This window comes from Lathamus discolor, chromosome 1 (genome assembly GCF_037157495.1).
Source record: "Lathamus discolor isolate bLatDis1 chromosome 1, bLatDis1.hap1, whole genome shotgun sequence".
NCBI classification, from domain to species: Eukaryota; Metazoa; Chordata; class Aves; order Psittaciformes; family Psittacidae; genus Lathamus; species Lathamus discolor.
Window position 1 is genome coordinate 122,556,015 of NC_088884.1, and position 24,677 is coordinate 122,580,691.

The window sequence follows — 24,677 nt, forward strand, 5'->3', positions numbered from 1 at the left end:
AACCAAATAGCAACACTATGGTTTTGCCTCTTCCATATGGCTTGTTAACGTATTTTAAGACTTTAAAAGCTCTTCAGAAAATATATTTATAGAATGTAATAACTTTATGCTATTATTTTCCAAATGCATTTTCACATCTCTTTAACAATTGCACATACTAAAATCTGTTATGTAAATCCCCTATTTAACCTAGGATATCATTGATATCGCCACATACACATAGCAAAAAAAAAGAAAGTGAGACAACAGTAAGACAAGGCAATGGATACAGTATGCGATTTGAGTAGTAACAATGAAACCTTCAATTTTTACTCCATCTCAGTAAGACTACTGATCATTTGGAGTATATCGTGACTCTCTCGGGCTCTCCTGAGGGAACTGCACTGCTCTGAAAAACTAATATTAACTTTAGCATTGTCTTATGCCTTGGTCTTTCACAAACTATATGAGTGCATTAATCCCTGTACCATAACATCAATTTCTCTCTTTTACCCAATGAATTATTTTGACTAAGCAGAGTATCTACAGCATCTTAGACACTGAGAAACTGATCATACTACCTAAAAAGTAAAAAGGAATAGGGAATCACAGAATCATAGAATGATTTGTTTTGGAAGGGAGCTTAAAATTCAACTTCATAGTCTCCAACGTTGGCTAAGGGTTGTGTTGGGTCTTTCCACAGTTCTAGTACTTTCTCTGTCTAAAAGCTTATAGTCCTCTATCTTCTGTAGCCAAATCTACCCCCCTGACCTTTTCTGTCAAAACTAATAGACACATTCCTGTGATAAGACTCTATTTTCATGAATCTTTATTTTCAAGTGAAAAGTACCTTGAACCTGAAACTTCCCAAACGTTTCCTCAACTACTTAATATTTATAAGATGTAACATCATGCTGATTCTCTCCCTCACTGTTGCATATTGACAAGAAGTCACTAAGCTAAATGTCCAACGTAGATGAGCTTTTTTTTGAGATACTGTGTTTACTCTCAAGATAATTGCATTAAAAAAAAAATGAAAGAAAACCTTAAATTCATGTGTCCAAATTATATATTAACATAAAAATGAGAAATAAATACCTGTACAACTTTCTGAGACTGTACATCAACAATAAGAACTCTGTCAAGTGTAGGCTGAGTTACATAAATGAACTTGTCTTTTACATTAACAGCTGTTGCCCATACACATCGCTGAACAGGATCTCTATCTGCTTTGGGACAAACTTCATCCTGTAATTCAGTAGGAACAGGGAAAGTGTAAGAATTAAAACAGTTAACAACGCAATAGAAAGGCAAATTACATGCCTTTTCTTCTTTTTTAGCTGTAAAAAAAACCTAAAGACAATTTAGGGAATGAAAAAGAATAGGCGACAGTAGGACATAGACCAGTGTTAGCCAAACTGGCTGTCATAAGCACCACACAACTCACAAGCACAACCATACACCAGCATTTCTGGATGTTTTCTAGACATTCAGGCAGTTAGCACCATTGTTCAGAGAAAGAAACCCATTTGAAACAATAATACATGTAGAAATAAAGTGAGCAAGTGCCAGGAAACCTTAAAACCAGAAAAACAGACTAGGTACACAAAGTTGCATTACTGTGCAGTAGCTAGCAGCTCCCCCATCTGCACCATCACAGTATCTTGCAAAGAAAAGCAGTTATAGGCATAGCTTACATTTGCATCTAAGAACATAGCAGTAAGGCAGGCAAATACCAAATTGGGAAAATAGTAAAGTATGAATAGAGAGGAATAGGAGGAGGGGTGCTGCAAGTTGTCACATGCATAGAGACAAAGTAGCAGCAACTAAAAGAATCTGATATATCATTTCAAACATCAAGAAGTTTGGCTACTTCTGCCGTAAGATATTCTCAAGGCCTTTATCATGAGTGTTAAACAATGTAAATTAATTGGTTTCTCAGTATCATTCCTTCACCCTCTGTTTTTCCATCCCTGCAAAGGAATTAATTTGAAGGACAAAAAAAAAAAAAAAAAAAAAATCCTTTTGACTTCAGTGAATTTATATTTGAAAATATAACTACTGCACTCTCACTCAAAATAGCTATCTGTACTTTACATACTCACTACTCATATTTTTATATAAATATATTCCCAGTCATCCTAAGTATATTTGTATCTGTCTATTTGTAAGTATTTACTCTTAGTGAAAGCTTGCTTTTATCAAAATTAAGAGTTACTTGGTCAAATACACTACCATATTTGGAAATTCCCTTTATGAAATAGTATGATTTTTCTATAATGAACATCAAATTTACGTAAAAACAAAGACTTGAAAAATAATCTGCTTGGAGAGATAGAGCATGTGTCAAGCTTTTTTGTATTATTGACCTATTCTTCTTTTCCCTCTTGATGTTTCTTCCTTTCACCACAGGGAGCAATTTCACCAGATTGTAAGTATTATCTCTTTTTAGCAGTTATCTGCTGCTTATTCCTAATTTAGAATACTCTCATATATCATAACTGGTAGCTGTGAAAATAATTATGATATGTCAGCAGATGATGACTTCAATGTAGAATGAACAGCAAGAGTTAATGAGATCTTAAACAAGAATTCTGCTTCTAAGCATTAAACTCCTTTCAAAAGAAAGGAGAAAATAATGTGACAGAACAACACATCCGGCACTAAGCAATGCTTTTCAAGAAGATGATGCATTACAACACTAACTTTTCTGTATCATCGACATTCTTTGCCTGCTGTACCTCCATGTTTGAAAAAGTACAATCAATATTTATATGTCAAAATAATAAATAAATAAATTTTAATTTTTCATTTTTTTCCCTCTCTCACAGAGGGGTTTTCTTTACAGGAGACTGAAATCAACTGCGTGCTCTGATGCGGCACTTAATCCTCGACAAAGTGAAGGTCTTTCAAAAATTACATTGATAAGGAAATGTTACTAAATTCAGGTACCATGGGATGGTTCATAATCAGAAACTTCAGCAGAACTCAGAAATAAGTAAAACCAGTAAGATATATTTTACACTGCTAAAAAGCTATGTACTTTGAAGGGAAAAGCAGTTGAAAATCTGTTTTTTAAAGAATGATGGTCATGTGATAAATGGGACTTTCATTCTTAAATGTAGCTAAAAGCTTTTTATCACATGAAGCACCAGCAAGTATAAATAAACAAGTATGTCTCTAGTAAGATGTGTAATCATCAGATCAATGATCATTTGACTTCTGTGCAGTTATTACTTCAATTGGAAGGTTGCTTCACTGATCTCAAATTATTTTTTACATTTATTCTAAATATGCCTTATCTTAGTTCCATGTTTTAGCTAAACTGATAAGTACTTTCAGACTGTTCTACAAAGTCCTCTTTCTTCCTCAGCTAAACTCCTTCTTCAAATAATGCATCAGCAAATTTTTATAATATACCGTGTCATTCCTTTCAGTCATGTCTCAAGGGCTCACCTTAGTTTATACCAGTTTTTGGTGTTATGAATCCTAAAAGGACACAAGCAATATATTATTCAAAAATAACCAGCTCCTGATGAAGGAATCTAGGTTTCTTTCACATGGCAACATATAGATTAGTGTAAATTATTACACTAATCATACCTCCTATTGTGGGAAGTATAGCAAAACAGGAAAATACCATAAATCAAGCACTTCTAACTATACCAAGAGTTCATCAACTTCCTTAAACATTTTCCTGAATCTGAGTCTAAAAAGACTGCCTGAAATGTATTTCTAAATATTATTTCAAGGAAAAGCAGTATAAACGTAAGTGGCTTATATTTGTATATAGATGTATGCATGCACATATGTATTTTATTTAGAAACTACAGTGTATTGTTCTTATTATCTACATAATTCATAAAATTTGCTCCTCTTGTTCCACTTTAAATGCAGCGAGTAGAAAGCATGACACTTTCAGAGCTAAAGTAAAAAATGTTTAGTAAAAAAAATAATCTACGTATACAAATACACTTTACAAGTTCTATAATATTGTTTACGCTGTCACAAATTTCTATAATCCAATGCCAACACTTTGTGCCCAAACCTAAAAAATTAAAATAAGGGCAAGAAAGTGTTTCTCCAAAGTAACAGTGAAAATTATGCCTTAAAGTTCTCATGTTCAAAATAGTATTTTCCTAGCTTGAATCGGTTTATGCAGTTGTTTCTCTAGATATCTAAGCCCACATTTATCCAGATGCCTCAGGAATAGCTTCAATCAATGGAACTGAAATCATGCATTTGAAAACTTCACATTAATCTGATTAGACAATTTGGATTTCTTTTACATTCTTTGACATTATAGGCATTAATTCTGAGGCTCCATATTAATTTCCCCAGTGGTTGGGTAATTGGATAAAATAATTTCTCCTGAAAATATAAGCATAAACCCACCATTTTTCTTCTAATTAAAATGTAAGCAATTAGCAATTTAGATTTTTCTAATTTATTCTCTCTGAAAAAAAGCTAACATCTGATAAAACATAAATTTCTTTAATAGTTGTTTTCCCCTACAATTTTTAATCAAAAAGTGACTTGTCCTGTTAGAAGTCAGCAGATGGAGGAAAATAAATCCTTAGAGAAAGTTCTTCAAGTTTGTCTGGGGCAAGAAATTCTCAAGAGAAAATATGTACTTGCAGATTTGTAAGTGCAAATTCCATGTTTATAAACTTACACTTAATGCAAGGGTCCTCAGTGTTTTAAAAAGATTTTAGACAAACTCTTTAACCACTATAATGAAATGTCTATCTATGCTATGCCTATCTAAGAGTATGTTGGCATCAACAGGTTATAACAGCGCATGTATTTAGACATGAACTCTATATTAACTTGCTATTTACTTGACATTTACCACATTCTCTAGTAAAAAAAAAATAAATCAGACTGTGGAACTTTTCCACATATTCTTTTTTTTCAATAAACAAAGGTTAATTTTGCATTTACTACACCTACTGTGCCCTTAAGAGTGTTAACCAAAGCACAAGTGTGCTTCCAGTTCACTTCCTGTGGAAGCTGTAATGCAACCACATGGCAGAGTAACCGTTTTGAACTGAACTATTTTTCTCCAACCTCCAACACATACTCAACTTCAAGCATGAGATAGCCTGAAATATGGCCATTATGTGCTATTCTTGTAATGAACAGGAAATCGGATAATGTTCAAACCAAAATGATTTTTCTATTCCTGTCAACAAAGGCATATGTTTCAATTGCTTCCTTCTCCAACCCCAGCTCCCTGAAATAATTATTCTAATTGAGATATATTGGGAAGGAAAATAAAACCACTTTTGCACAAGAATTAGAATTTAAAGGCTTTGGATAATATTAATTTGCAGAAGATAAATAGAGGTTGCATGTTAGCGAAGAAAATGTCCCAAACACTTCAGTATGATGAGACATTTAATGAAAGACCCCATTTGGACCATGGTTAAGAATCCATCTGACATAAACAAATAAACAGCTGTCAAAGCTAGTATAACTAAATAATAAACTGTATCAGAAAACAGAAATAAGTTTATTTTTGTGCCCATGTGAATAGAATTTTCACTATCAGCCTAATAAAAGTCTACTTTCATTTAATATTAATTTAGATGATTCAAATAATTCAGGAGATTCTGGGAAGGAGAGGAGGAAGCTCTATAATCTTCTGTGAACCATGATGATCCAGTAAAACCTTTTGCTTTGCTTTAAACACAATGAAAGTGCTTTGCTGTATTGACACTCAGCTGCATAAGAGGCAATTAAATATTTAGATAAGGGTCCTCAAGCATATGGTTGTTGAGAAATTGTATTTACCTTTAGCAAAATTAACATACTTAAATATGTACATGTAATGTCTGCAATATTTGATCATAATGCAATGCAATGGCATGTAGAGACATCCGAGTTCATTCTTTTACAGGAGTTCAGCTAAAGGTAATTAATTTTGTTGACAGGCAAACAGGAAACCTGGTGTGGAACACTGCAGTATCACATGTAATATTCAGATATTTTCTGTAGCACTTCTAGTACCTGAACTGCACTGCGGAATTTAGAACTATTCCTAGACTTCACCAAATGTTTGGAATGAAACAGGTCTACTGTTTTACTTATCACTTGAATAGCTAATTCAGAAAAGTGTAAAGAAATGAGAAATGGGAGTGGTTTAAGCAAGCCTCCATTTCCTTTAGTTATATGTCAAGAGATAAGTGATGGAGATTTTGTTAGCAATAGCTGCCATAGATGTAAAAGGCTAAGTAAAGCCACCTCACAACATGCAGCATACCAACATCTCTGATTAGCAAACTCATACAGCAAGGTCAAAGAGAATTACTAACAAGCAATTTATGACATGAACTCTTACCACTAAATGATCACATGGTAAACTTGAAAAGTCTGATCCTGGAAAACTGGGCTATTTTTGTTATTCTTATTTAGAGAAAACAGGTCTCACAAAGAGGCTTGAAGATTTATTCTTTAAAAAGACGTTTAAAGCTTCACAGACAATGAGTTTTTTTGAGAATATACGACTGTTGTCACAGTATTAGCAGTATATGCAGATAATTTCTTTTAAACCTGTGTTTAATCCTTCTTCTAAGAGAAAAGTAATCTTAAAATGTTTTTTTGCAAAATTTCAAACTGTTTTTTTTTTTTAATGCAGAGTAAACAATATCGCCACTATGAGTAGAAATACGTAAGGATATATTTTCCAATTATTTCTTATTTCTCTTGCAGGAGTAAAGATTTATTAACTACTATGTGAGGGAACATGTTTTTAGTGTTTGGGGAAATAAATAGAAATATTATTGAATTCAACAGGAAAAATTCCATGTATGTAGGTACAAAGTTTAATTTCTGGCTATTTATTTACCACATCTACCCATAAACCAAAGATACCCAAAGAAGGACAAGTCTATATCTACTTTAAAATGAAAGTTATCAAACAACCTACTTGCCTGGTCTCTCTTTTTTTTTTTTTTTTTTTTTTTTTTTTTCCCCTAGGATTTCATTATTATACAAAAAAGAAATAAGTTTGACTTATCCATCCTGATTATTACCACATTTCAATAAAAATACCCTTAAAATCTCGGCTGTACTTTAGACCAATAAAATTTTACAGACTTCTTAATCAGCTTTTGAATTAAACAGCCATAAAAAAAAAGCTTTTGGCTTATTTTTGGCCATGTCAACCTAATTTCACATAAGCAGTGCAAATCAAGGTATGATTAGCTGTTCAAAGCATAATTATTCACACTAAAATAAATCTTGCTGCTGAGTACAGCAGCCTTTGACATCAATAATGATAACTGAAGAGGCAAATTCCATTGAGACAGTTCTGCTATTATTTCACTGTGCTTTAGGCATTAGAGAAAGAAACCGAAGTGTACAGCTCATGGGTTGTTATGTATTTCAAGGTCACTCATTCAAATCCAAATGATGAGAAAAAGTTATTATTTTTGATAGGTGATAGATCATATAAAACAAGTCTTAATGTAGTTATGAGAAGCAAGTGTTCCTGTGAGAACATGCATCATGTCAGTTAGCAATTTGATTAGCAGTAAAGGAAAAGCATCAAAAGAATAAATGGAAGTGGAGGATACACTCCTGTTTTGAGGTATACTACACATGGAAATAAATGCACAGAATTTGGTGAAATCAGCTATAAATCTGTTAACAATAAAGTTACTAAAACTACTTATATGAATGTAAGTTTGAGTCAAAGCATCAATCATCTGCACTAACTTCAGTGGAGCTGTTAAGAGTACTTATCAGGATAGCGATTTGCCTCATGATAGCTGGCAGTTTAATACAGACAAACATCCAGTGGAGAAAAAGAAACCATTAAAAATAATAACTTTAGATCCTACATTTAATAGAGAGAGAGTCAATCCCTGATTCAGAGAGATGCACTTAACTGGGGAGAAGGGGAGGAAGAAAAATAACCACCAAAACAGAAACAAGGAATAGAGTTGCTGAGGCTGCAAAAAGAGCCAAAGAAAATAAAGGGTTTGAAAAGTATACAGGGAATATTCAATCTAGAAGACAGATTGAAAGTTTGGATTTGATCAAGGATAATACAGGAAATTTTGAGTTCATAACCATAAACTACTTTATTAATTGAGAAGATATGTTTGAATATATCAAGCAGAAAGAACTAAACTAACAATAATAAAATCTTATCTAAAGAAAACTATAATTGAGAAAACACTACAAATAGATTTAAAAAAAATGACTTGCCTGAAAACCGAGGAGTTTTTCACTAGGCTTAATATGTCTCTGAAATTCACATTCCACTGGTTGTATTACTTTGATGCCATCTTCATAAAAAACATAAAACATGTTCCCAATTCCCAGACCTTAGGAACAAAAACACATTGAAATGTATAAAATTAAATAATGACAAAAAAAAAAAAACAAACCTTGCCTTGAATTAAAAACCTCATCACATTTTTGGTATGAAACCAATTTGTTAATGCATACAGTACTAAAACAGATCATCCTATAGGATCTTTTGTTGTAAAACTAAAAAAAAGCTGTTACATTATTCAGAATTTCACAGTCTTCTCCATTTGCAAGAAAATATTTTTATGCATACAGATCTAGAAATATATAGTTTGACAGCTGCAGTAACAAAAGTGATCTTGTGAAATCATCTACACTGAAATCAAATTAATATAAATTCTCCAGCATTCTTATTTTTCTCTGAGAGATGGAAGTGTTAAAGCAATTTCTGTATAACATTGAAAGAGAAGTTCTGAATATTTATTATAAACCCTTATTTAGAATTTCTTTTAGTCAGAAAATATTCTCTAATGTATATTATCGGAATGCCATAGTTAGGCAGATAGTCATTCAAAGTTTGAAGGGCCACAAATGTTTATAGAACTATGCAGTACTTCTACAGCAATGTTGCTGACTGAGAGCATGATGTAAACTCTTTGTGTAGCATGAAGTCTCATAATACCTGAGGTCATGCTCTTGACCACAAAAAAGGACATTCTCCTTAGTTTAGCATAGAATCATAGAATAGTTAGGGTTGGAAAGGATCTTAAGATTATTTAGTTCCAAGCCCCTGCCATTGGCAGGGACACCTCACACTAGACCATCTCACCCAAGGCTCTGCCCAGCCTGGCCTTGAACACCACCAGGGATGGAGCATTCACAACTTCCTTGGGCAACCCATTTCAGTGCCCCACAACCCTCACAGTAAAGAACTTCCTTATATCTAGTCTAAACTTCCCCTGTTTAAGTTTGAACCCATTACCCCATGTCCTACCACTACAGTCCCTAATGATGAGTCACTCCCCAGCATCCTTATAGGCCCCAGTTGCTGATTTGCTATGTAGATGCTATGATATCAGTTCATATTTGTAAAATTCTATGAAGAAATTCATAGTACTCATAAAATAATCACTATAACAAACTCTGACCGTTAAATTGTTGGCTACAATGATAAAAACATACACGTATCCTAGATACAGGTCCAAGCTTTCACTTGACATTAAAAGCATTTGGCATATGGGCAAGGGAATAAAACCCAGGAAAAATAAATGTGAGTCTGAAATTCTACCTATCCTAAATTCTGAAGGAAAGCTCTCTACATTAATAGAGAACAATTCATAATATCCAATAAAATAATGAGAATATTAAGTGGGGGAAGGGGAAGTGTGTGTTTATATATAGGTGTATATGTATGCACATACATAAAAGTTCCCAGTCCCCAGTAGGAATCACAGAGGTAATACAGACATTTAAAACAGTAATATGCGTGGGGTTGTAGAGATCTATAGCTGAGCAACTGACTTCTTGTATCTTGGTGATAAATATGTGGATCTGGCTGGGGAAAAACAAGGCTTTCCCTTCTCCCTGGTCTCATTGGCTAAAGTGTATTAGCAGAACATGAGGAAGTAAATCAACTGATGGCCCCAGGTGATAAAGACATTTGATAAACAGACTCCTAAAACTTTCTCCTCAGTTATCAATACTCCCAGGCAGGCTTTGCCATGCACAGTTATTCCTATATAGTTACCCAGCCTAAATTTTTAAGGCTTTATTTCCAATGTCTGTATAACAATGTCCACCAAATCGTTCTTCAAAATCAGTGAGGGAGGCACAGTAAGAAATGTCCTTCCACTTCAACACTGAGTTAAGGAAATCAGTTAATATAAGGAACCTTTACCTGCGGATCCAACTAAATAATCCCCCCTTCCAAGTTCTTACCACCTCAAAACTCTTCCTTTGAGCACATGTCTGTAAAAATATCTAATCTATACAAATATCTGATCACCTAGGCAAGACATTTCTTCACAACTACAGGAGCTATTCCTATGAAGACTTCTCACCTAATTTTGCAGCCTTCCTCACACCAAACCAAAACCAACACAGCTCATTTATGATACAATGCCAGAAGCAACAAAAATAAACACAAACATATTTGCCTCATTTGCACTGAATCTATATTTAAAAATGGCTAACTGATTTGAAAAAAAAAAAAAAAAAGGTGGTGGTTTTGGCTTTCTTTTGAATATAGATTAATATATGCATATATTTATGTGTGTGTGTGTATTGTATTATAATTGTAATAAAAAATTAGCATACCGTCAAAATCCTTCCAGATTTTCTGACACATGCTCTTTTTACACTTACTCAAGCAAGCAGAGCTTTGTGTACCTCATACAGAAATACGCACTGCAGGATCTAAAGCCAGTCTATGGTTTCACAGGCTTAATTGTCCTACTAATCACCCATCCCTCGCTTCCTATCTGTTAGTACTAAGATAACAGAAGATGACAGAGCATGCATGATCCAGAGAAGTTAGTGGTGATGCTTACTGGTCATTGCTCTCTTGCAAATGAATTTCAACACTGCAACCAGTAATGGTACTTGTTGGAAACACAAGGAATGGCCTTATATTGTGATGAGAAATGAAAGAGAGATCAAGAAAATCTGTTGTAGAAGATGATCTAAATTGGAGAGATATCAATTTGGTGGATGGACCACTCAGTGGATAAAGAACTGGCTGGATGGCTGCACACAAAGAGTTGTGATCAATGGCTCAATGTCTGGCTAGAGACCAGTAACGAGTGGTGTCCCTCAGGGATCGGTGTTGGGACTGGTCTTGTTTAACATCTTTGTTGCTGACATGGACAGTGGGATTGCGTGCACCTCAGCAAGTTTGCCGATGACACCAAACTGTGTGGTTCAGTTGATACACTGGAGGGAAGGGATGCCATCCAGAGGGACCTTGACACGCTTGTGAGGTGGGCTGATGCCAACCTTATGAAGTTTAACCATACCAACTGCAAGGTCCTACACCTGGGTCAGAGCAATCCCGATAGATCAATCCCAAGCTACAGACTGGGCAAAGAAGAGATTCAGAGCAGCCCTGCAGAGAAGGACTTGGGGGTGCTGGTCACTGAGAAAATGAACATGAGCCGGCTGCAGTGTGTGCTTACAGCCCAGAAAGCCAACCGTATCCTGGGCTGCATCAAAAGGAGCTTGACCAGTGGGTCAAAGGAGGTGATCCTGCCCCTCTACTCTGCTCTTGTGAGACCTCACCTGGAATATTGTGTACAGTTCTGGTGTCCTCAACATAAAAAGGATATGAAACTGTTGGAACAAGTCCAGAGGAGGGCCACGAGGATGATCAGGGGACTGGAGCACCTCCTGTATGAAGACAGGCTGAGGAAGTTGGGGCTGTTTAGCCTGGAGAAGAGAAGGCTGTGTGGAGACCTCATAGCAGCCTTCCAGTATCTGAAGGGGGCCTATAGGGATGCTGGGGAGGGACTCTTCATCAGGGACTGTAATGACAGGACAAGATGTAATGGGTTAAAACTTCAACAGGGGAAGTTTAGATTGGATCTAAGGAGGATCTTTCCTGTTAGGGTGGTGAGACACTGGAATCGGTTGCCCAGGGAGGTTGTGAATGCTCCATCCCTGGCAGTGTTCAAGGCCAGGTTGGACGAAGCCTTGGGTGAGATGGTTTAGTGTGAGGTGTCCTTGCCCATGGTAGGGGGGCTGGAACTAGATGATCCTGAGGTCCTTTCCAACCCTAACTATTCTATGATTCTATGATACTGTCACTTGATATTCACAATCTGTATTACAAATTCATTTCTCTTAAGTTTCACAATAGTCATAGACAAATTTGAATGCCCTTACCATAAGCACTCTGGTAAGCTACTATCTTTAATTGGTCGTTATCAGAATTTAAGTTTTCCTGAGTGCTTTCTAGTTACTCAAAGCAACAGAGGACCTGACTTGAAAAGACAATCCTCTGAAAAATCAAGGTGCTGACAGTCCTGTTTTCAGTTTTATCCAAGATAAAACATAAGATAAAACACAAGTGATACCTTCTGAATAAGAGGTGAGAATACCATACATTTGAAACTTTGGTGTTAGAATCTTCTTGTGCATCAGTTTAATTGTTAACAGTTGAATTGTATGAAACTCTGAACATGCCATTTTTACTCAGCAAGGTCAATAGAGCAGGAGGATTACAGGTGAGCTCCACCATAATCAAGAAACTGATTGTTTATACCAGCTGAGCAACCAATAAAACAAGAACAGAAAAAATGAAACTAATTCATATTTGTAAACACACTAGAAAATGCCAAAGGTTGCTATGCAATCAGGCAAGTGAAATTTCTGAATCTTTAAGTGAAAATACACCTTTAAGAAATATGCAGAAATACCATGTAGCATGAATTCATAGCAAAGCCTGATTCCATTACAGTATTATCAATCTGCCAATGGAAATAATAAATAAAGCCTTTCCATTCCTGAAATACATTAATTTGTGAATTGCAACTTGAAACTATGAATAGGCTACTGAAAGCAACAAAGTGAGACTTCATGACAACACTTCAATGATGATATTTTTCTGCAATATGCTTTATGAAATTATCTCATATATTTGAAAGGAATGCCTGTCTTTGTCAGTTAAATACACTTCCCATGTTTTCTATGATTTTAACACCTGATACTGATTTTATTTATATTTATCTTTCAGTTGGCCACAAACCAGAAACCTCCATTCCTCCTCCCAACATTTATTTAAACCCTTTTATATAACATTTATATAAACCCTTCCCGAGCATAAGAAGAAAATACCTTGTCTCATTAAGCAACAACAGGAGCCTCAATTTTAATTACACTGTTTAAAGTTATAAATTTGTCAAATAAGAATGATTCAAACAAGATCAATCCCAACTGCATACAGGCTGATTGGCTGGAAGCTTTATCATGTCCAAAAAGAACCAAAAATTAAAGACCTACATTTTAAATCTGAGCTTCCTGTGGTACTCCTTTGAGTATCTGTCTGATTTTTTTTTAACAGATTATTTCCTTCTCTCTCCCCAAAAGCAAAAAAAGTTCACAAAGGCATTGAGCATTTAAAAGATCATTTTACACTGTATTTTCTCTTTAAATGTTACTAAATACCTGGATTGTTGCAAAGGGGAACATAATTACTGTAATGGCAGAGCATGAACAAAAAAAATCCCCTCCAACACAGAGCACACAAAAGGAACAATAAATGAGCATTTCATCATAATTCAGAAAATACAAAAAAAGCCATATGTATTAATACCTTGCTCTCGCCACAATATGTTTGCAACTGCAGCATGTAAGAGAACAGAAAACACAAATGAACAAGAAAAAAAACATGAATGATATCTCAAATCTGAAATAATTATGACACATTACTGGAATAAACGACACTAGCACCTACTACAGCACCCCCGCTCAAGTTAACTCCATTAGCCTTTATCAATACTGTGTTTCATAATCCAATAAAAAAGTGGTGTTTGCATACACATAAATTATGCACAGTAATTACAGTGATATATTTTTCATAGTATCCTTTAATCACTGGACTTTGAAGAGATTTATTTCAGGACATAGTTATGACATAAACATGCAAAACTAAAATGCATCAAAGATAACACAGCCATGCTATCAAAGCTGTCATGCTGTATAATGGTTGACATTATCTTTGGAAGATCAGGATAGGAACTGTAAGATGGCATGGTATCCACTAAGTGTTTAAGTTAGTTACTTCCATGAAAAAATAAGTTGCATTTTGGCCATCTTGTTTACAACTGGACCTTTGAGATCAATGAAAATTAATTGTCCTAATCTTACTCTTTCTGCATGAAGAGAATAAAAAAGAAAGCAAATATAATTTTGCAAATTTAAAATACTTAGAGCTCAGCATAAATTGTTTAAAACAACATCACTGAAAACTAAAGTCCTTGTAAAGTAATGATCTTAAGAAATAGAGAAAAAATTAAAGGAAAAAACACATCTGCCTCACACATAGACATAATGTTGTGATGTTCACTGAAAAAAAAAGTGTTGCAAAAGCTTTAGGAAAAAGTCTGAAAAAAGTAATGGAAGACACATTATTAAAAATTATGTTAGTACACAAAAGTCCCTCAGCTGCTGACTGCTGAAGATTAGAAAAAAGAACAACTATCACTCCAGGAACATCCTGGACAATGATTTTTCCCAAGCATCTTTTACCAGACACTTCTGAAGACAGGACCAAGATGGGCTTTTTGCCTCAAGTAGCGCAGCATTTCTCTCATTCTTGAGTTCTGAAATATATACAGAGCCTAAAATATGTGGAAGAGTCCTTGGAAAAAGCGTCAACCTACCTTCCGACAAGCTCATGATCCAGATAACTCAGGATAATAGAGCTACTGGGATTTTGGGTTTTTTTTATCTTCCTCTCCTCTACTTCTTTTTGTCCTCTAACTTTATTATCTTTTTTCCCCACAGATTTTCTCCACAGAGCTACCTCATTATATGACCTCAGACACAGTATTTAAACTGTGTCATTCGGTTATCCCATATTAAAATCAAGATGCTGCTTAGTTTTTACCTTCAGTGCTTTGAAGTGTACAAATGAGAGATCACCATGTAAGTAAAAGTAATACTGTTGCAGTGAAGTGACAGTGAATGCCAGAATAAAAATTCCCTGTTTCCCAGCACATAACATCAGTGCAGCTTTCAAACATTCTCAGTTTGTGCTTTATTATCTTAAAATGACTTAATTCTCTGCACTATTATGTGTGCACTATTTTCAAATATTATATTTTTCTTTAATATTTGAACCATTAGGATCCAATAAACTGCCAAATGCCAAGATAAATGGAATGCACCATCTTGTCACTTATTCAGACTGAGTAGTAAGCCCTTACATCAGGAAGGAGAATTTCTGCTGAACTACTGCTCAGGTCAAAACGGTATCAACATATTTTATTTCTCAAGCCTTTACACTTGCTTTTCTGATTTCAGGTTACTGCTTTCAGAAGAGACTAGTTTTGAAGGAAGTCTTCACTACTTTGGCTGAATATGTGCGTGTCCTCCAGACATCCGGCTGCTCTCAATGAAACTTCTTGGTGACTAAACTGCTAACACCAGTATGACTCTTAGATTTACATCCAGTGCTGACAGCACAAAATGGCTTTGATTTACTGTATATTTCAGTGGCAGACATGAACGGAGTATTTAACATACCACTTCTAAATAATATCTGGCTGCTTATTTTTAAACTATTTTTCTCCTGAACTAGACCTTTGACTGTAAGTTGCAATCATGAGACAGAATATTAATTTGATGTTTTATTGACAGCTATTATTTTTAAAATAAAGACCTAATCAGTAAATCATCAGTATTGCAATTACAGAAAGAATGGACTAAAAGGTTTCAGAGATCTTGAATTATTTTAGACAAAAAGAAAAAGGTGTTGATTTGTGTAAAAAGAATGCTTAAGAGAGAACTATATGACTTTAGAGCTACAGAAATTTTCACTGCAGGATGAAAACAACTGAAGTCTCATACAGAGATAGTATGACCAAAAGGAGAAGAAATTGGGATAATATAGTACTGTCCTTCCCATCAATTAAAGCACCTGCTTTGTGAGCACTATGCAGACAAGCCATTCTATATAAAAGCTGACAACTTTGAAGATGGAATGCTAAGGTGCTTGTGTTTGTTTCCCTTTGCTGAAGTGTTAAATCTGTTTGACAGACAGGACAAAGAAATAGCCCTGGGGTATGCTGCAGGTGACCGGCTTCTGAGTGGAACTGGTGGCACGGATCACAACCTTTGGGCCTGGCAGTTTAGCCAATTTTCAATTCACCCCACTGTCTGTGCATCTATCCTGTACTTCATTCGTTTGTCTAGGTTATCTTAGGAGACAGCGCCTAAAGCATTTCTAAGGACAAGATAAACAACATCCACTCCTCATCTCACCCTCCCTTGCCAGTCACCTGATTGCAGAAGTATGACCAGACATTATTTCCCCATCATTAATCTACACTGACTGCTCCTAAAAATCTTCTTGTCCTTCATGTTTTGGGGAATGGTTTCCAGGGTTATTTGCTCCATCTCCTTCCCAGAAATCAAGGTGAAGCTGCTGGGCCTATTATGTCTTGGAATCTCCATGACCTTCTTGAAGAGCAGAATTGGCTTTCTTCCAGCCCTACTTCCTCTGCCCCACTCACCAGCAGGCCCATATTCTCCCTAGCCTTTTTGCTGCTAATGTCTCTATGGAAGCCTGTATTTTGCTGTTCATGTCCTTCACCAGCGTCAGCCACAAAATTCAGAAGCTGAAACTTCTAACACTATCCCTGCATGCCCAGACACTGGCTCTATATGCAGACGACAGTTCTGTGTTCTTTTTGTCATCTTATATAGTCTTTTTCTGTAATAGAGCAAATTAATTTCCCCAGGGCAACTTGGAAGATTTTCTTTAAAATTAGTTTTCTCTTCACATTGTGAGGAAAGAACTATGTAATATATGGCACTTGAGGTCCTGTAAATTTAGCCATAAAGTTCTACTTTCAATCAGTAGATTTTTTCTAGGGTTGACATAGGAAGGAAAATAAGTAATTATAATTACTCAACTGTGTGGAACTACACAGCAAATTAGATGATTTAAGATGCTAAATACAGAACATATTAATGCAAAATCATATGTATGGCTCTGAGTTATGCTAAAAAAAAAAGGGCAGGGTGATAAAAATATGCGCTTTAAAAGCCTCACACTTATTAAAGTTAACATAGCTCATCTGATGCCACATGAATGTGGGGTGGCCAGCATCTGAAAGGATGTAAGAATTACTTGCTGTCTATATTCCTCTTTTTACTCTGTCTTATTAAAACAGCTGTTTTATTACACCATTTGCTGTTGGTCCTTTTATACTGACATCTACAAAGAACCCTGTGCCATGCCTCTCCCAGCACCCACCCTGTGTAGAAGAGGGGAGAATCCACATTTTCCTGAAAGAAGATTTATTTTTTTTATTTTTTTATTTTTGTTAAGGACACTTACAGCTCCATAAAAATCACTCTTCATGGTACTTAACATAGCTATTCTATTCTATGCTTCTGTGCTCAGACCCAGTCTTTGATAGTCAACAGTTAACATCACATCTGAAAGCCTACTCTTCATCTTTGTTATTCGTATTCTATGTTGGGTAAGCAGTAATAGGTTGTACATTTTTCAGTGAACTCTGTCCTTAGCACTTCATGAAATTCTGCAGCAGACTGTAACAGCAGTATTATCCCCTTTGGATGGAAACAACAACTGCAAAACTCCATGGTATTTCTGCTACTAACTAAATGCAAGGGTACTACAATGTTATTTTCTAAATAGAGTCTGTATCCTACTCCTCTTATTACATTGGTAATATATGTCATCACGTTCACTTTTCTGTCTCAGTAACAAATGTCAAAGTTTTCAGCTATGTCAGCTACAGTGATATTCTTCCCTACTTTTCTGTTTGCCAAACGTTAGTTTCCAAACATAACAGCTGGAAATAATGTGTGGAAATAATATATATATATATATATATATTTGTAATCTGTAATATATATATATTTGTAAGACTGACACTCACTGAGTTTGGAAATTAAATGTACTCTTCTGCTTCCTTTTGGTAATATAATTAGATGCTCACACTATCAGCAAGCACACAATACTCTCTATATACAGAGAAAAACAAGATCAGGGCAACAAGACTCAGAAAAAGAAACTTTTCTTGAAGCACAATACTTCATTTTCTTCTAGGAACAGTTTTACCTCTTCTATGACATGCTTCAGTGGCTATTATCCAAGAAAATGCTGAAGGAGCTTTTAAGATCTATTAACTACTTTTTTAATTTTTATTTTTAATTTGAAAATTCATTTTTTTGGACCTATTTCATGTATGTGAGCTTAAATAACCTGAGTTTTTTCCTTTCTAAAGGAAAGCTAAATAATGTCTTTCATAAAATGTTATTTTGTTGCACTGGTACTCAAAGTTGTATCAATTAAAACCTCATCATCTGAAAAATTTCCTAGCTTGCTGCAGTAGGAGAACAATTAAGTTTAAAATGCCTTTAGGAAGAGGGAAAAACAGCAGAAAGCCATCTTCTCTGCATTTTATATTATTCCAATAAATAGGGGATGAAAAATCCACTGATATCTTTTGAATGCAAATAATGATTGTTCATGAATATAGAACCACTGTTGTTAATTCCAGGTTTTGTCTCATTAAAATACAAGCTTTGCATTTAAAATTCTGTAAATATTTTATCCGAATTTCTATCAGCCTATAGCAGCTGACAACCAACAGTTTCATATCAGCTCATTGTGCTAGACTTTGCACCCTCTGACCGGAAACTGCTGCCCTTTTCCAAGCCTTTAATCCATAATGGCAAGAGATAGATCTAATAGAAAATAGGACAATGAGGAAGATGCAATAGGGTCATATGGCAAAGGTGTGGAATTCAACATTATTTTTCAGAATTGTCCCAGCGTAACCTGCTGCACTTTTAATTCCATAAAATAGTAATTTCAAGATGTTTGAAGGAATGATGCCTGCTTACTTCACTGATGGCCACCACCACTGTCAACTGTTCTGGTTAATCTTACACACATCATAAAGAGAATGTATTTGTCATCTTACTTTTTTTTCCCCTACTATCCCTAATGCATAAACATATGCCCTTATCTATACCATTATTACTATCGGGATGCTAAGCCATGCAAGTTTTTTATTATTATTTTTAAAATAATAGTGCTAAAACTAAAGATGAGGTTAAGGTGATTTGCTTTTTTGTCAATTTCCATTGTTAAGCAGGATGAATACATTTATGCACATATTTGGTTTTAATTTTATTCTTATTTTAAAATGAATTCAGATTTGTTGGGTCGATATACAAATACATGTAAACCTTAACTTACTTGTGAAGTAAACTTTTTTTTCAAAGTTACCGATTTTTTTTTTTTTTCAACTATTTTAAAAGTACTTATGTCAACACAAATTCTGTCAAAATTCCATTCTGCTCTTGTGCGACATGCAATTTAATTTCATTTTAGGTTAGGTTAATACACTACTGTCTGGGTTTATGAATATTAAACTATTATTTATCAGTTAAAGGCACTACTGACGCTTTATATTTGGTCAAATATGTCCACGTTAGCTTACTCAATTTTATATAAATCTTCATAATGAATTATGCTGAAGTCCCTAACTCAATCCAGTCTACAATGGATAGGAATAAAAAAATGGTTCATGAGCTGAATTTCTACCCTATACTTGGAAGTTTGAAATAAAGTCTTTGCCTACGATGCTGTCAACAAGTATAAAATTGTTTAGCTCGACCATAAAATAAAATGCCAGCATAAATTATCTCCGAGGAAATTAGGTAAATAGGTACCATTCAGTATAAGATGTGACAGGAAGATTCTATTAAAGTTGCATAAAGCCTTTCAAAGAGAATTTAGGCCATAAATCACAGTCAAAAGGCTTTTAGTCTCATTCCAAGTTCTAGGCAGTAGAGATGCCTGGTTGCTTATGATGGTCGTAAACCTGTCAAGTCAGTAGCATTCAGATCACATTATCTCTGGTTAGGTGATAGGACTATGACATTTTGTAAAAAAGGCATAGTTAGAAATAGATTTACTTAATGATATGGAACAGGTATATTGTTTTTTAAATTTAGCCCCAGGACACAGTGCATGAGGCAGATAATTTTTATCTTCTTTTTTGTGACTAGGTGAAAGAATCCATACATATTGCTTGACAATATATGATGATGTCAGATTGTGTGAACTAAGTAACAGTTTGTGATTGATGACCAGGAGTAAAAGCTACTAAACATTAAAATATCATCAAGTACTGTCAAATTGGTCTTGAAAATTCCTTAATGGCATTACTTGATAACTTTCTGTCATGACAGTTGTCTCCCCAAGGTGCACATGTATGTCTCAGGAAAATTTAGATAAATACTTAAGAAGTCGTATTAATTGATGGCAAACTAAATTGCATGAAAAATGCAGCTTTGGAAAACATTAACAGAAATAAAATAATTGTAAAAACAGCAAATAAAATAACAACAAACCCACAAAACTGTTTAGCTTTAAAGTGAACAGCACAAGTTTCCATGATCTATGACTCTAGCTTGATAGAATTATGCTAAGTTGAAATTAAGAAGAAAACAAAGCACAACCAATGTACCTGTCAAAGTAACTGAGAAAGAAAAAATGGTTTAAAAACATTTTACTTCAAAATACTTCACTAGTAGTGAAAATAAGAATTTTAAGTATCTGAAAATCACCACTTAAAATTATTCCCTTGTCTTTGATGATCAAGCTTTTGTTATTTTCTTGTTTTCTGTACTGTCAGAATTTCTTCTTCAGATCTGTAGATTATACTCAATTACATTATTTCAATTAAATATTCCCATGCTAGTATATTTTTTCCTTCTTGTCTTTTTGTTTTTTGAGCTCACAAATGGGTTTATTTATACTCCTTAGCTATGCATTATATTCCATATTCAGCTAAGCTTAAACTAAAAACTGAAATTTGGACCAATACCATTGGTCCTGAATGTAACCTAAATAAATAAATAGATGCCCTAGTGGAAGCTACTATTTATTCCTCTTCTATTTGTGATCATTATTTACTTTGTATCAACAAAAAGGCAGTAACATCTTGCCCACTCCATTTTTCCCATAAATATATTGTCAAGATACACTGTTAAATTATCTTTGTTCTGTATCTAAATTCTTCAGCTTCCACACAGTGCTTCAACTAGAGCAAGCTGATGATTTTGGTTTGCCTTATGGCTACTATAAACTGAGTTGATGAATATCTGTGTTCATGGCTATCAAAGATAGCCATCAACATAAATCCGCAGTGGAGCTGTCAATTTGTGTGCTCATACATTAAATGCTGCTAAATCCAGTAGTATAGAGGGGAAAGCTATCAGTTAATAAAAGATTCGAGAGTTCCTTAAAATGCATCTGTATGTGCTGCAAGGTAGAAAATGAAAAGCCACCTTTATCAGTTCCTGCAGAGATGTTGGAGTGTTAGAATAAAGATCCCCTTTACAAAAAAAGAGAGAAATTGTAGTCCTTAAGAAAAGAAGTAGCCTTGGTTACAATTAACATCCCATTTTTGTGCTAACAGATCTTCCAGAAGCTTGGTAATCCTTTACAATCAATGCAGAAGCAAAGGCCCCAGAAATCATCACAGATGGTTGCCAAAGGTAGAAGGAAAACGTTGTGATACCAGAACTATTCAAGGTTTAAATTGTACTGATACGAACCTAATTCTTTTTCCAGTGTTATTTTTACAATATTCCCCTATAAATATTTTTGTCCTGTTTTTGCACAGAAGCAGGAAAACAGAGCCTGATTAAATACTTTCTACCTTACAAAGGAACAAAAAAAGCACATAAATGATGTGTAGCCAAGACAAAAAAATAAAAAAAAAACCAGGTCCAAATGAAGTATTAAAAATATCTGGTAAAAGATTTTTCAGATGTTTGGTCTGGTGCTGTTATCTTTGAATAAATTTCAGGATATATCACAAAATTTGAGATGTACCACTACATATGCCCCTAGTGTACCTCTCACTTCCTGAAACTCTAGTAACTGGTTAGACTGGGGTATGTCTCAGACAAAAGAAGAGAAAAAGCTCACACAGAATTAACTCAGTAAGAAATCAAAGGATGAGAATGTAATTATAGGGCAGCTTATATGTTCTAATTGAAACCAGGTCTTCTCAAACAAACCTGATTATATTCCTTGATGCAATTAGAAGTTTTGGAATGTAAAAAATCATATAGATGTAACCCAGAATTTTGCTAAACCTCTGTTAACACAGAATATTCTGATTAAAGTAACACAATAGTAGTGAAGTAAATGTTAATTGAATTAAAAATCACCAAACTGATTATTCTAAAAAAAAGTAGTTTTCATTGATAAATCATCAGTAAAAGGTGAAGAAGACAGCACTGGAATGTGCCCAGAGCAATGGGTAGTGAGTCTTGTCTTACCTATTTTCATCAATGATCTGTAAACAAACATAAAATCATTTCCTAAGAAGTCTGAAAATTACCTGTTATGATAAATAACAGAGTTTCAAAAAGTTGTTTGAATTATTTTTTCAAGTACATCTCTAAAATGAATTACATCTGATGCAGCCATATACAAATTTAGACATCCAGGGAAATGTAATACAGACTATGTCTACACGGGGGTGCTGAGACAGCTGGAAGGAGCAGGATTTGGAAAGTGAGGCCTGATAGGATATAGGACATGTGGTAGATAAATGTATAAATATAAAATTCCACTGCTGATACTAGTGGAAAAAAGTGACAAGGGATCAGTGGATGTGGAAGGAGAACGTTATCAAGCATGTATTTCTCTTTCCAGAACATTAAAGAAATACATAATACACTTGCTTCTGCAAAGAGTACTTCCCATTTTTAAGAAAACCATACCAAAACAAATTACAATCCCGAAAGCAAAAAGACCATCTGAGTCCAACGGTAACTGTCTTATTTTGAGAAACTTCTATTTAGTTTGTATGAGAAAAAGTAATCAATATTTAACAGTAATATATTAATAGGGCAACAATTCTTAAGAGATCAATTTATTGGGGGAAAAATTAGAATCAAAGGAGGAAACTGAAAGAAAAACTGACTTCAAAATGGAAACTAAGCATTATTCTATTCAGTAGTGACAATGATTAATTAGTAAAGCAAAATACCAAGAGAAAGGTGGGACTCTTTGAGTCTTTGTGCCTCTTAACTCAGGTAGATGCATTTCCTGGATTATACACTTCAGGCAAACAAACATTAGATCTGTATTCAGGCAGAACAGGACACAATTTAATGTCTTGTGAAATGGAGGAGACAGATTAAAGGTGGATGAAATGGTTCCATCATGCTTAAATCTATGAATCTATGAAATATCTGTTCTGAAAAATAAAACTACATTGGAATGAAATTAAACCAGATTTTAAACTGCTATTTGTATTACAAATGTGATTACGCCAGAGACTCCTTCTAACACAGCTGAGTCCTCTCAGGTATTATTAGAGGATCATGACAGTAGGGGAGACTGCTGTCTTCAATGAGATTTAGACTAGGTCGTTAATCCCCAGAATGTTTTTGCCAGTCACCACAGGGGTTATCCAGCTATCACCCAGAACAGCTATCTCATTCTCAATGGCTTTAACTGCAAACTAGAGGGAAAATTGAATTCACAGCACAAAAAGAATTTCCAGTCTCTAGAGAATTAAAATAGCACGGTTCTTGCATTCAGAAATATTTTAGAGGCTACTGTTGTATGAGTAGGGTGTACAGTTCTATCCACTGTACGCTGCATGATCCTGTTGATTATCAAAGTCATGACACCACAAAGTGTTCTAAAAAGGTATATAAGAAGTCAATAAAGAAGGCTCCTTACATAATTACAAAGACAACTAGAATTTGTGCTTTGTTGATGAATGATGCTAATTAATACAGAAAAAATAATATCAACTGGGAAAAGCTTAAAAAAATGTTTTACATTTGTAAGAAATGTCATAATGATCACAAGTAGTTTCCAGTTACAGTAGCGCATTTTCATTAAACACTTTCAGCTTAAGACCAATTTTTTTCAGATTAAAATACAGCTTTTTCAACAGAGATTACAAAAATCTATACATTCTTAGGCAAGGGCCCTGCTGGCAAGAAGGGAGAACAAAGACAGCATTATGAAATTAATGAAAGAACTGTGCTTGGTCAGTCTGAAGAAGAGAAGGCTTTGGAAGCACATAATAGCAACCTTCTAACACATACACAGAGGTTCTTAAGAAGACAGAGTCAAGCAATGCACGATTGGCTCTGCAGCAATTGGTATATTTGGAAAAAACAGACAGGTTTTCACACACACAAGCTGACTTCAGGTCTGATATAGAAGCAGCGCACATCAATGCCTGAAGAAGAATTACTAGGAGTTTAATTAGCAAAACTGCATTTAGACACTGAGATTAGGGAAACCAACTGCTTTCTTCTAGAGACAGTCAAAACAATATATGAACAACTAGATAAATAAATGCTATCAAAATTATCTCACAGTATAGACTGTTTCTACCTACAAGCCTTCTTTTGACAAATTTGTTTCATGTTTACAGATTTTCCTTTAATGCAAATTTATACTTTAATATGCTGTCTTACTTAGAAGGCAAGTTAAAATGTTCCACTTACTAGAACAATAAAAAATTTCAGCCTTCTCAGATATCTCTTTTACTTGTTTTAATTGGTATTAGCAGTAACATTATTCTCCACATGTATTAAAAAGGAGCAGCAGCGTAAGGTGTACACTGCCGCTGTGTGATCACAGAAATTTAATGACAGGACATTAAAGTGCCCAGACACTCATTGAT

The 24,677-nt window shown here is 34.7% G+C and overlaps 1 protein-coding gene across 1 annotated transcript in view; it reads right to left on the reverse strand.

The window, feature by feature from the left end:
• The window catches only part of FSTL5 (follistatin like 5), a 359,720-nt gene that overhangs the window by 40,761 nt on the left and 294,282 nt on the right, over positions 1-24,677 (reverse strand). The window contains exons 12-13 of the mRNA XM_065693765.1: positions 8,197-8,315; positions 1,078-1,227 (exon numbers count right to left, since the gene is read on the reverse strand). Of these exons, the coding sequence (XP_065549837.1) occupies positions 1,078-1,227; positions 8,197-8,315 (269 nt within the window). The remainder of the gene's footprint in view (positions 1-1,077; positions 1,228-8,196; positions 8,316-24,677) is intronic.